General features: G+C 35.7%; 1 protein-coding gene across 1 annotated transcript; it reads right to left on the bottom strand.

Moving 5' to 3' along the window:
- Positions 1-12,698: 12,698 nt before the first annotated feature.
- On the bottom strand, positions 12,699-13,532 carry LOC127161387 (protein NATD1-like). The gene is given in 4 exon segments (XM_051104151.1): positions 12,699-12,941; positions 13,029-13,147; positions 13,363-13,456; positions 13,458-13,532. Coding segments are annotated over 4 exon segments (408 nt in total). The 3' UTR covers positions 12,699-12,821.
- Between the last annotated feature and the right edge of the window lie 323 nt (positions 13,533-13,855).

Genomic DNA, 13,855 nt, shown 5'->3' with positions numbered 1-13,855 from the left:
AGATGATCATACAGTATTACCTGCACAGTTTTCTGTCCTGTGTTAATGTACTTTCTATTGAACAGAAATACATCTGTATTTAAGCAAGTCTGTATCTAAATACACCAGCATATAAATGGCCTCAAAACTGCAGTCAGTCTGGAACTGCAGTCAGTCTGGATTTCAGAGGGTCTTTAACTGGTTTATCTGCTCTGCTGGTCTATTAGTCTGCAGATGTTTACACATGAAATCTAAATAAAGCAACACACTTGGGTGTAAATGAGGAGCTGCAGAAGAACATGAAGGAGCTCAAGGGTGAGTCTGAATGAAAATGCTGCTCACCGCAAAACTCAAAGCCATTTATAGAGCATTTATTAAAGTTTCCACTGTAACAGCAACACACAGAGAAATGCACCATATACTGGAGCTCATGCTGAGAGTTTGACATGCTCTTTAGACACATTCACCTCTTTACATGCAGATTTTGAAAATATTTTAACAAACGGTGCAAAGCTGCTGAGTCGGGTATTCAGTTGATTATTGAACAGTAGCGCCTTAAGTAATCTAGTAGGCTACTTAACTTTACTGACTAAACTCTATTAAGATTTTGAGATATTTATTTACTCAATATTATATACTGTAAATCCCTTTGTCATCTTCTCATCCCTATATGAATAGTGCTGTTAAAGACTTTCTCCAAACACAGCAGAGTGAACAAGCCTGAGAAATTAATACTCAGTGCTGCAGGTTAGTTGTGTTCATGTATTCTTTTACTAGTATAAACTCATATTCTTTCACTAGCATGAACAGATATCTGAATGTTTGTCTCCCTCTGCTGGACTGAATAGAGCAAAACTCCAGTCAGATGAGACACTTGACACAATCACTCTTGAGGACTGGAAAAGAAAAAACAAAGAGAGACCAGAAGTACAGGTGCTGCTCATATAATTAGAATATCTTCAAAAAGTTGATTTATTTCACTAATTCCATTCAAGAAGTGAAACTTGTATAATGTATACATTCATTCCACACAGACTGATATATTTCAAGTAGGGATGCACGATATTATCGGACTGATATCGGAATCGGCCGATAATGACTTCAAATGTAAATATCGGCATCGGCCCGATATGAAAAATTATGCCGATATGTTTTGCCGATAAGATGAATATGTTAACTCACATGTGCTAAGGGTGTGCTAGGGATTAGATCACGTCAGCAGTGTGGCTCATTCTTGAAGCAAAGTTTTGACTGAATGAGGAGTAGATTCACTGTTTTGTATCGCTGCATTTAAACTGAGAATACACATACAGAATGATGCATAGCAATAGCACGTGCAGTGGCAGCAGCGGCTATAGGAGAAAGCGCGCCGTTGTTCCATTTGGGATAATTTACTGTTGCCTGTTTCATATCCAGTCACTAGATCGCTAAATGCACATTTTAAATGGTTTTATGGTGCTCTTTGTTGTATTTTGAAACCCAATGGCTGTGTTTGCACATGACATGATCTGCATTTAAAATAAAAAGTAATTACGGCGCGCGGTCAGTGAATTCTCTTTCTTCGGCGGCGCAACGGCAAAACACACTGTTGCTCATATGAAACATTTTTCGTGCATATGACACAAGTGAGGTACAAAGCATTCTTTATAAGTTAAATAATTGGTTAGCAGGCAAATGTTAGTAGCGACCATACTTTTGGATTCATGCAGTTCGAGCCAATACATTTAAAGCCATAAGCGGCTGTGTGTCCTGTTTTCCCGGTTGGTCACGAATTGCCACAAACTTAATAATATTTATAGTTTCTTTTCACAAATCATCACCGTCTCACCCTTTAATTTCGCAGGTTTGTTTTCTTGTCATTTACTTTTAATCCATGTTGTCGGATCATTTATGCGGGTAAATTGCGTGTGGGAAATAAAAGATTTCGTGGCAATAAATTAAGAATTCGTTAATACGACTTTTTAATTCGTTCCCTTATTTTACAAATTAATAAATTAATAAAACGTAGGAACGAATTAACAAGTTGTAGGAAATAATTATGTTCGTGTCCCGCAGCCCTGTCAGAGCGCAGTGCACCGTATAAAATAATTAGAAATTATAATTAAACATGACTTAGTGACTACATTTCTATTACTTTCTTTCCATGTTGAATGCCTTTGTATTGCAGGGCTCTAGAATGATCAAAACTGTCACTTTTTTTTTTTTTTTTTTTTTTTTTTTAATGTGCAAGTTAAAATTTGACGTGGTCGCACTGCTCCAGACAGCGCGGGTTACAGAGTTACAAAGCCGTGGCATATTCAGGATTTCACTGATCACGCAAAGAGTAGTTTTCGTTGTGAGCGCTTCGGGTGTAGAGCCTGGTTTGTATTTGTAGTGTCAGCACGAGCCAGGTGGTGACGGCAATAAGGACGCGACTATTCTGGAAACGATGGCGGACGGAGGATTTGGTTTTCGAGTAGGGTAAAAGACCGCTTGTTAAACCAGAGAAGGTAAACATGTTGGTATTCTTGTGCAAAAAAAGTGTACTGTTTTGCCAGTTGGTCACGAATTGCCACATAACTTAATATTTTTATTTTCCCAAATCCTCACCGTCTCACCCTTTAATTTCTTAGGTTTATTTTCTTGTCATTCACTTTTAATCCATGTTTTCGTATCTCTTACTGTGATAAATTGCGGGTGGGAAATAAAATATTTCGTGGGAATAAATTAACAATTCATTAATACTACATATTAATTCGTTCCCTCATTTTACAAATTAATAAATTAATAAATCATAGGCACGAATTAAGAAATTGTAGCAATGAATTATGTCCTGTTCATGTCCCGCAAAGCACCCTCACAGTCACCCAGTTTAGTTCTACTTTTCTGTTTTCGTTTTGAAATGTTGTATTCAGATTGCGAATTCGAAAGTGAAAGCATCCGAAGTTCGGCTTATAACATAGCAAAAGTGAACTTAATTTACAAAATTCAGATCATAAATAATGCTAGTCTACTGATGAAAAAGAAGGGATTGAATGTAAACCACTCATTACTATTTATTTAATCCTAACGAATAAGTTATTGTTAAAAACTAACTTTCCAAATAAAATGATATATATCGGTATCGGTATCGGCCAAAATGAGATGAAAAAATATCGGCATATCGGATATCGGCAAAAATCCAATATCGTGCATCTCTAATTTCAAGTGTTTATTTCTTTTAATTTTGATGATTATAACTGACAACTAATGAAAACCCCAAATTCAGTATCTCAGAAAATCAGAATATTACTTAAGACCAATACAAAGAAAGGATTTTTAGAAATCTTGGCCAACTGAAAAGTATGAACAAGATTTTCTATGGGGTTAAGGTCAGGCGAGTTTGCTGGCCAATTAAGAACAGGGACACCATGGTCCCTAAACCAGGTACTGGTAGCTTTGGCACTGTGTGCAGGTGCCAAGTCCTGTTGGAAAATGAAATCTGCATCTCCTTAAAGTTGGTCAGCAGCAGGAATCATGAAGTGCTCTAAAACATCCTGGTATACAGCTGCGTTGACCTTGGACCTCAGAAAACACAGTGGACCAACACCAGCAGATGACATGACACCCCGAACCATCACTGACTGTGGAAACTTTACACTGGACCTCAAGCAACGTGGATTCTGTGCCTCTCCTCTCTTCCTCCAGACTCTGGGACCCTGATTTCCAAAGGAAATGCAAAATTTACTTTCATCACAGAACATAACTTTGGACCACTCAGCAGCAGTCCAGTCCTTTTTGTCTTTAGCCCAGACGAGACACTTCTGACGCTGTCTGTTGTTCAAGAGTGGCTTGACACAAGGAATGCGACAGCTGAAACCCATGTCTTGCAGACGTCTGTGCGTAGTGGTTCTTGAAGCACTGACTCCAGCTGCAGTCCACTCTTTGTGAATCTCCCCCACATTTTTGAATGGGTTTTGTTTCACAATTCTCTTCAGGGTGCAGTTATCCCTATTGCTTGTACACTTTTTTTCTACCACATCTTTTCTTTCCCTTCGCCTCTCTATTAATATGCTTGGACACAGAGCTCTGTGAACAGCCAGCCTCTTTTGCAATGACCTTTTGTGTCTTGCCCTCCTTGTGCAAGGTGTCAATGGTTGTCTTTTGGACAACTGTCAAATCAGCAGTCTTCCCCATGATTGTGTAGCCTACAGAACTAGACTGAAAGACTATTTAAAGGCCTTTGCAGGTGTTTTGAGTTAATTAGCTGATTAGAGTGTGGCACCAGGTGTCTTCAATACTGAACCGTTTCACAATATTCTGATTTTCTGAGATACTGAATTTGGGGTTTTCATTAGTTGTCAGTTATAATCATCAAAATTAAAAGAAATAAACACTTGAAATATATCAGTCTGTGTGAAATTAATGTATACGTTATACAAGTTTCACTTCTTGAATGGAATTAGTGAAATAAATCAACTTTTTGAAGATATTCTAATTATATGAGCAGCACCTGTAAATTATTATTAGCAGGGGCGAACTGGCCATAGGGAGCACCGGCAGAATTCCCAGTGGCCTGCCAATTTGGCCTGTTGCCCTACATTTTCTATACAGCCTATTGTTGTCGTTGCCTGTCGAATGTACAAAAGTGATTATTTCCAAATTCTCCAATCAATAATAAAACTCTAATAAATAATGAGTCTGTTAGTCTTGACTGGCAATGAGCTCCTCTCATCCGCGTGTCTGCCAAAAGGATGCGAGACTCGAGAGTGGAGTGAAAGCGCCCATGTGGAGCAGAGAGGCAAAACGGTCCTTTTCAGGACTTTAAATGCAGGTCAGTTACATCTGTAAGTAGACTACTGTAGTTTTGTCTTTGTTTACTTAGTTAAGCACTGAATTGCTAGCAAATGTTTGCAGTAGCAGTCAATTGCTCCAAAATTAACAAAAGGACATAAATACTATTGTAAAGAGTACATTCACATCGTTTTACACCAGGTTTAGAGGGAGCTAAAGCAGACAACCCTTACCAAAAAGAAGTATACTTCAAGTTTATTTTATTAAGTATACTTAAGTAAAGTTCAAGTATATTTTTAAGTACACTTTATGTAGTAAGTATAAAAATATCAGCATACTAGTAGTATTTTCTGTGTACTACTTTAACAGAGAAACGTTCATAGATAGAAGGAGACTGTTTGCTTGTGTTTGCTTTGTAAGAGTTTGGCTCAAACACGATTCATCCATAAAGTGAGTGTAACAGCAGTTTTTACAACTCCTTGACACAACCCATCAAAAGGATTATAAACACAGCAAAATAAAGCTTGAAAGGTTAACAGAGGTGCAACAGCGCATTCATATATATGTTTTCGATGCGGAGTGCAAATGGCTGTGATTTATTTGTGTTGTTAACTCAATGGAAGCGAAATGAAACTATCTGAACCCGAAATTGACTCTCTCCCCTCTTCCCACTCCGCAGCGCACCACGCCCATTTTTGAAGCTTTTTTCTTTTTTTAAAACTGTGGTGAGAATTAACCAGTGCTGAAACGGGGGTTTCTTGACCCTTTAATACAAGTACTTTTTTTCACATTAGATTTGGGTTAAAATAGGAATGTGTATCTTAACTGCAAATCCTAATAAATGCTGCAATAAACAGCTTGTTTATTTCTAGTTCTAGTGTTTTTACTGATCTGAAAAGCTGTCTGGTTTGTTGAAACCATTCCATTTACACTTGGCCACATAAATGTGTCTCTGTAAAACGGATATAAATCCAATCTTCATTTCTCATACTATATGCAAATTTAACAGCTTTCACATCAAAAATAGCAACAAATATGTGCTACATTTTATTGTTCATCAACTAATTTCAAAATCAAAGGCTGCATCAAGAGAGATAGCGACATCTGCTCTCATAGTCTCACTACTGTTAATGAAAATGATTGTGCATTGAGCATCTGCAACTTACTTACAATTGCATTTGTGTCAGTGTATGAGCTTGATGAAGAGATACTCAGCTACTCATCTGCAGCAATGTGTATTGCTTTAGCACTGTCATATGTGGCTATAATATGTCACATAGCCTATAACACACACTCAAACATTTTTCTTTTTTTCACATTTTGGGAGGAATAAAATGTGAACATGTGATATCAACAACCATTTACACCATTTACCAGTCTAGTTCCATCTGGAATGTGACTTAGACCTCCTGTCTCGAAAGTGTTTCAAAGGGCATTTATACCTGGTCTTTTCATGATCAGATGATGCATGACGTGACCAGGTGTAAACAGAACCAAAACTGTGATATGTCTGTGGGGTTTTTAATCGTTTCATAGAAGTTAAATTTGCAGATAATCCTATATCATGACATTTTACCAAACAATAATCATTTAGTCAAAATTTCCTAGACAAGAGTTGAACCTCAGAGAACATAGTTGACCCTCACTGCACTACATTTTGACACTAGTAAAATGTATAATAATAGGGTGGGAAATTTGTAACAAAAGAAGGGAATATCCCCTTACAATAACACTCAAACAACGCAGGGCAGAGCAGAACATAGCAAGTGCACAAGTCCCAATGTGGACAAGATAAAGGTCATTTTCAGTTTCTAAAAACTGAAAATGAGTAAAAACTACTGAGAGTGGCGGGGGCTGTAGTCCCTATTGTATCTGTTGGTTTTCGTTTTATCATTAGTATTATTCTTCCCCACTGGGAGTCCATGGCAGCACTATGGACCCAAAGTAGATAAATTATGAAATTAGAAACGCTTTTAGTGATTGTCATGAATAGTGAACTGACCAAATTTGGGGTCCCTAGGACCAACTATTCAAATAATTATTACTTTTGAACCCTTTGATCCAGAAAATTACTGAAGTAACAATGTTAATTGCTGATTTCTGCTGTATGTGATGCGTGAACAGAGCAGCGATTTCAGATGCATTCAAGCTTTAAGTTCTCCTAGGTTTTTCGGCCAAAATAAATGCTTTATTGTTTAACATTTAAAAGCAAAGAAATTTACAGCCATAAATATGCAATATTTGCAAATTATTATTATCATTATTACTATTATTATTATTATTATTAAATTAAATGCTATTTTTTGTATTACATCACAATGTGGATTAGTTAAAGTTTTCCCTTTTTTCTTTTCTTATTTATTTATTTATTTATTTATTTATTTATTTATTTTTATTATTTCTTCATGTATCTGATGTCTTCCCTAATTTTGTTAATCTAAATCACTCTGAGAAAACTAGTATATTCAAAATATTCAAAAATAAGAACCTCAGTGAGTGCATCATCATAAAACAATTTACAATCAGTGTCTTGATTATGGCTGGGCAATATGGCCAAAAAAAAAAAACAAATAAAATAAAATAATAATAACTTATTTTCATATCAATCAGTATGGATAATTATCATGATAAATGTCAAATCTATATTTCTTTCAAGTTTAAAGACAGATTTTTAAGTGAAAGTTGTAGCATTAATTGTGGGTTTAAACTACTCTTTATGGTCAGAACATGACAAACACATCACGTTTTTTAAGTCTTTACACCTTCCCAGTAATTTTCCTTAATAAAATAAATATCTTAATAGAAAAAATATATATATTTCTAAGTTCTGCATGTTCTAATGAGTGTCATTGTTTCAAATCATAAAACACTAACGTGTTGCCTGACTTGTATGACAAGTATTGTCAGCACAGCTCGCAGTCTGCGGCATACCATGGTAAAAATGTAACTGTATTGTTTCTAGGTATTTGTATGAAAAACAGTAGTCTAAATACATATAATATAAATGCACAAACCGTTTTATCACCCAGCCCTAGTCTTGATACTTACAGGTCACAGCAGGTCCATCACTGAGAACGGGGGGAATAATCATGGAGATGTTACTCTTCATAGACACACTGCTGAATCCTGGAGATGCTGCTCTCTGAGTGTCAACAGGAGCCTCCTGCTCTTTCTTCTCATACACATTCATTTTACAGGCTGTTTTCTGCTTCTCTTCTTCCTAGACGTGAGATTTGTATTTTAGGCCTGTATGTGGAAACAGAGAACATCCATTGATATTTATATACAACTGAATTTCAGTTCTTTCTGGTGATCAGAAGTGAGGCACAGTGACCGAAATGGATGATAAACATTTACCTTAATAAGAAAATACATCTGGCTTCATCCAAAAATCACATACTTTTCTACTATATAGTAAAAAAAAAAAAAAAAAGTACCTACCCAAGAGAGGATGTGATTTTGGATGCTGCCACAATTTCACTCCTATCTCAAGAGTATGACATGTTTAAAAGTGTTAAGCACTGCAGCCAATCACAGACTTGCCTGTTAAACACCAAAGGCAATGACTAATCAGATGTGTTTATGTTAATGAGTTGCACTTCCATTCTGTAGGAGGCGCTGTGTTAATGTAAATATATTTTGGGCTGTCACCAGATGGGGGTAATATGTGCACAGGGGTTTTTTAAGCAGGAGTTTCATTCATGTAGAGTTCGGAGGCTTGGTGGAGGGAACATATGATGTTTTTACAACACACTCACTCGGGAAGACATACATCATTGCAAGCAAAAGTATGTAAATATGCATTTCCATCATGTTCAATAAAGTCTGAAAAGACTGAAATCAACTACAAGGCTTGACACTGCATTATGTGTGTGTGTGCGAAGCGTGCATTGCTTATTTAAGTCCTTGTCAGTTAGCATATAATGGACTGATATGGTGCTTCAAATGATCCTAAATGCAATTGTAAATGATCCCAGGTGAGGAAGAAGGGTCTTATCTAACAAACCGATGGGTTATTTTCATTTAAAAAAAAAAAAAAAAAAAATACAATTTAATTACTTTTTAATCTCAAACGCTCATCTTGTTTTGCTCTGCCTGAACTCTGTGTATTCTGAGTAAAGGGTATGTCAAAAAACTCTGATTGTATTTTCTCCCTCAACTTCAAAAATAATTTCAAAATCATCCTACATCACTGCAGAAGTACCAACACAGTGTTTGCAAAGTGAACATGCAAAGAAGGTCAAACACCCTTAACAAAAAAAGGTAAAACAGCGATACAGGACGATTTTGAAGTTGAGGGAGAACATGAGATTGGAGTTTTTCGACATAACTGTCATGAACCGAAAAAAAAATGAGTTCAGACAGAGTAAGACAAGACGAGCGGTTCACTAGATAAGACCGATCGTTTTGCTAGAGAAGACCCTTCTTCCTCGGCTTCCCCCACATTTGGGATTGTTTGAAGCCACATTTAAGTATACTCACTACAAAAGATTACACCACTAAACCGGACTGATCACTGATTCAATGATCCGGTCAGAGCGAGTCTGTAGTGAATTAAGAATGGATATCCTCACAGCTTGAGTGTTAGAGCTTGAGTTACTAATGATTAATTTTTTGATTGATTGTTTCAAATGAAAATATTTAGACCAATTGCAGTTGTTAGTGAGAATAACACTAAAATGCAATGACAAAATATTGCACTAAATTAAAAGTTCAAATGTTACAAATAAGTTAGAATACTGAAGTTGTAATACTGGCAGCATTAATATAAAAATTTAATGATACAGTACTGAGCAAAAGTTTTTGGCCACTAGTATTTTCACCAGCTAAAAAATGGTTTAAAGTAAGTTATTTCTATCTTTTGCTGTAGCGTGTCAGTATAAAATATCGGTTTACATTTCCAAATATTCTGTTTGCCATTAATTGTAATAATCTAGTGAGATTTTTGTTTGCACAAGGAGTCTGACAACAGCCAGTGCTCCACACTGAGATCTGATCTCATCATCATCCAGTCTGTCTCTGGAATGACATGAAGACACAGAACAAACTGAAACAGAGTAAATCCAGAAGAACTGTGGCAACGTCTCCAAGATGCTTCAAGAGACCTACCTGCAAAGCTACCTGAAAAATTTTGCGCAAGTGCACCTAGAACAAAAGCTGCTGTGAACGCAAAGAATGGTCACATCAAATGTTGATTTCATTTAATTAATAGGAGGTAATTGAAAAAGAAAATCTATTTATGACAGCATCCTCATTTTACAGCATTTTTACACAAGTGCCTAAAACTTTTAACAGTGCTGCAGCTTTGCAGGTAGGTTTCTTAAAGCATCCTGGAGACTTTGTCACAGTTCTTCTGGATTTAGTCTGTCTGAGTTTGTTCTGTTTCTTCATGTCATTCCAGACAGACTGGATGATGGTGAGATCAGATCTCTGTGCAGAGCACTCGCTGTTGTCAGACTCCTTGTCCAAACAAAAATCTCCCTGGATTATTACGATTAATGGCAAAATGAATGTTTGGAAATGTAATCTGATATTTCCTACTGACACACTACAGCAAAAGACAGACTTTAACTGACTTTAAACAATTTTTCAGCTGATGAAAATACTAGTGGCCTAAGACTTTTGCACAGTACTGTATATGTTAGAAAAAAATAACAATTTTGATGGTTGTTTTGTTTTTTGTCTTTTATCTCAGTATTCCTATCAGTGTTGTGTATATACTTTTTTTTTTTTTTGTATAGTAACCATAGAATGTGATCAAACAGCTTAAAATAGCTAGGCTAAGATATATAACATTTTTTGACTGCAGAAATATGTGAATTCAGTATACATATTATCCCACCGGTCACTGGGGACTGACCATAAAACACAATTTTTCACACACTTTTCCAAAAAATTATTATTATTGATTAATTATTGATAATTATTGATTATTTTAAAGGGTTAGGTGAGTGCAGGGCTCAACCTAACACTTTTTGAATGTGTGTAAATCCATGTGGGGTTCAGTTTCAGGAAGTGAAACCCCATAGGTTTCACATTGTAACACATGAGGGGGATGTTGTAACATGACTGCTAAATATGACTGCTTAAAATGTAATCTGATGTAATGAAATAATAAATAAAAAAGTAAATAAATAAATAAATAATAATAATAATAATAATAATAATAATAATAAATATATATATTATACACACACACACATATATATATATATATATATATTACTTCACATTTTGATGCAACAATGGTATGATGACTTGTTCACATTTTAACTAAATCATTGATGTCCATGTTTTTCATTGCAGAACTCAAACCAACTTTGGAGTTAACGACACAGAAGCCTGTTTGTGAGGAGATGATCTTCTCGGTTTCTTCAGAAGAGAGGGAAATATGGTATAAAGCATGTAAAGGTCATAATTCCATATTATATATTTTTTGACTAGTAGTAAAAGAATGTTTGCTTTTTTGTAGCTTCATTCTTTCAGGAATGATGCGAGTTATTTTAGAAAATAAATGTTTCTGTTGTCTCCTGCCTGTTTACTTCACATTTTGATGCAACAAGAGTATGATGACTTGTTCACATTTTAATTAAACCACTGATGTCTGTATTTTTCACTGCAGAACCTAAACCAACTTTGGAGTTAACGACACAGAACCCTGCTTGTGTGAGGAGGCGATCTTCTCAGCTTCTTCATAAGAGAGGGAAAGATGGTTTAAGGCAAGTAAAGGTCATAATTTCATCTTATCTTTTTTTTTTTTTTGACTGTTTTATGTAGATGTTAAAAGGCCAGAGACATAAGAGAGCTTCATTCTTTTAAGATTGATGGGAGTTATTTTTTAGAAAATAAATGTGCCTGTGATGCGCACGTGTAGTCTGTGTAATCCGAGTCTATACAGTTAGGGTATGTCGAAAAACTCCCATCTCGTTTTCTTCTTCAATTTCAAAATCGTCCTACAATGCTGTTTACCTTGTTTGATCTTCTTTGTATGTTCACTTTGTAAACACTCTGCAGTGTTTGCATTCTACATTCTGTAGAAGACGAGATGGGAGTTTTTCGTCATATCCTAACTGCATTGACCTGGATCACACAGACTATGCATGCATATCGCAGAGACGAGACAAAAAAAATTGAAAATCAGAACTGTTGTACATAACAACAGTCCAACAAGCTTACTGACAGATTTGGCACGAGATCATCACCGCGCAAACCTGGTGACATATGGGTTTGCACATGCTCACTGACTGACTTCTGGATCAAACTCAAGCAAATTCCCTCTTATCTTCATAAACAACAAAATGCAAAAAAGATGCAAGTAAGAGATCGATTTTGCAGAATTGACAAGTTTCAGAGATTTTTGTGGAAGTACATAACTCACATTAGACTGAAATCACAGACTGTCCAGTGTTCTTTGACCGCTTTCTTAAAGTAATATTCCCAGTTTAAATAACTGTTTTCCTTTTCATGCTACTAAAGTGTTTAACAAATTCAAAACGGTTATTATAGCATGTTTGGCTGTAGCCAGAGTAGTGCTTTATTTCCACCAAAAAAGTTCAAACTTAAGTCATAGATATATGACTAGTCATAAATATTATATTTATTGCAATAATTTTTAGCTATTTTTTTTCTTGCTATTATTTTTTGTTTTCTTTCTTTTGTTTATTAATTATTGTTACTATTCTTTCTTTCTCTATTTTCTTCTTAGTATATATTTTTTCTTTTTATTATTTTCTTACTTGATACACAAATCTTTAATTTTTAAGAGGGGGAAGAGGAAGTTAATGGGAAGTCCGGATGACAAACAGGTTTAGAATAAAATATCTGATACATCTAAAATTTCTAACAGCATATTCAAATAGAAAACAGTTATTTTAAAAAGTAAAAATATTTTTTTTTAAATTAAAAAGACTTGGTGAGCAGAAGAGACTTCTTTAAAAAACATAAAAAAACAGTACTGTCCAAAAAACTTTTAACTGGTATACTTGTAGTCTCCAACTACTATGTGCATCCTGTCATAAGACTGCAAGGAGTCTGGCTGTGAAGGAGGTAAGATGTAAAACCTTCTGTTAAGGCATTGTTTAATTCTTCTTTTATTTATTTTCAATATAAGCCTGGTATCCAAGATGTGGGTTTTCATCCACATATTTTCTAATGTACCAACAGGATATCCTCGCTGTCAACTTTTCTTCAACAACAAAATCCAGAGCAGCCTAAGAAAAAGAGAGAGAGAAATTCATTACTGAGTTACAGGAAACAACAGAACATGAAGAACTGAGGAAGCCGAAGAGTGATTTCACCTTTGCCAGGTGTGCTGCTACACCTTTACCCCTGTGTGATTCAGGAACCTCTGTAGAGATCAACTCCACCTGCTGATCATGACTGACAGTGTATTTCAGTACTGCACCACTCACTGCTCCTGATTCACATGACAAATTAAATTATTATTATGTTATTGTCGTTGACATAAAATCGCATGGAATTTGAATTTGAGCCTGTGTGAGAGTGCTGACTGACTAATGGACAGCGTGTTCTAAATCAGCTTTGGTCATCAGAAATACTTTTTTTTTTTTAAAAATTGGCAGCTCACTTAAGACAGAACGTCAGAATGATGTAAACCTTCTGTTCTCTTACCGCCGCAGTCAAGAGTGACTGTGAAACGCTGATTCTGTCGATCGTGTTTCACATTTGTATTCAAGAAGTTCGTACATCCACGATTTGTATCTGCTGCTGAGTCGCTGACTGTTTTTATATCCTTGAGTGATCTGACAGACACTGCTTTGAGACAGTATGTAGCGCACCATGATGTGACGTCACCAAACAATCGAGAACAATACCAGCAGATGGCGCTGTAATGCTGTTTATTCATCTGCGACATCTTAGCAATTTTGTGTTACTCCCTGAAAAAGTAACTAATTACATTACTTTACTTTTTATGGAAAGCAATGCGTTACTGTACTTATACTTTTTTTAAATCTGGGCAGGGCTTGCTTCTTTGTTTTTAATATAAAACATCCTAATGTAAAAGCCCTTTTATAGGAGATCACTCTTCATGAATTAATGCATGTTCACATTTAGTCTAGAATACAGTAACATCATGTTTACTCCCAACAGGAGACTTGTCAAT

This window comes from Labeo rohita, unplaced genomic scaffold (assembly GCF_022985175.1).
Source record: "Labeo rohita strain BAU-BD-2019 unplaced genomic scaffold, IGBB_LRoh.1.0 scaffold_63, whole genome shotgun sequence".
Classification (NCBI taxonomy): Eukaryota; Metazoa; Chordata; class Actinopteri; order Cypriniformes; family Cyprinidae; genus Labeo; species Labeo rohita.
Note: the sequence above shows the minus strand (reverse complement) of the source record. Positions and strands in the feature narration are given on the sequence as shown.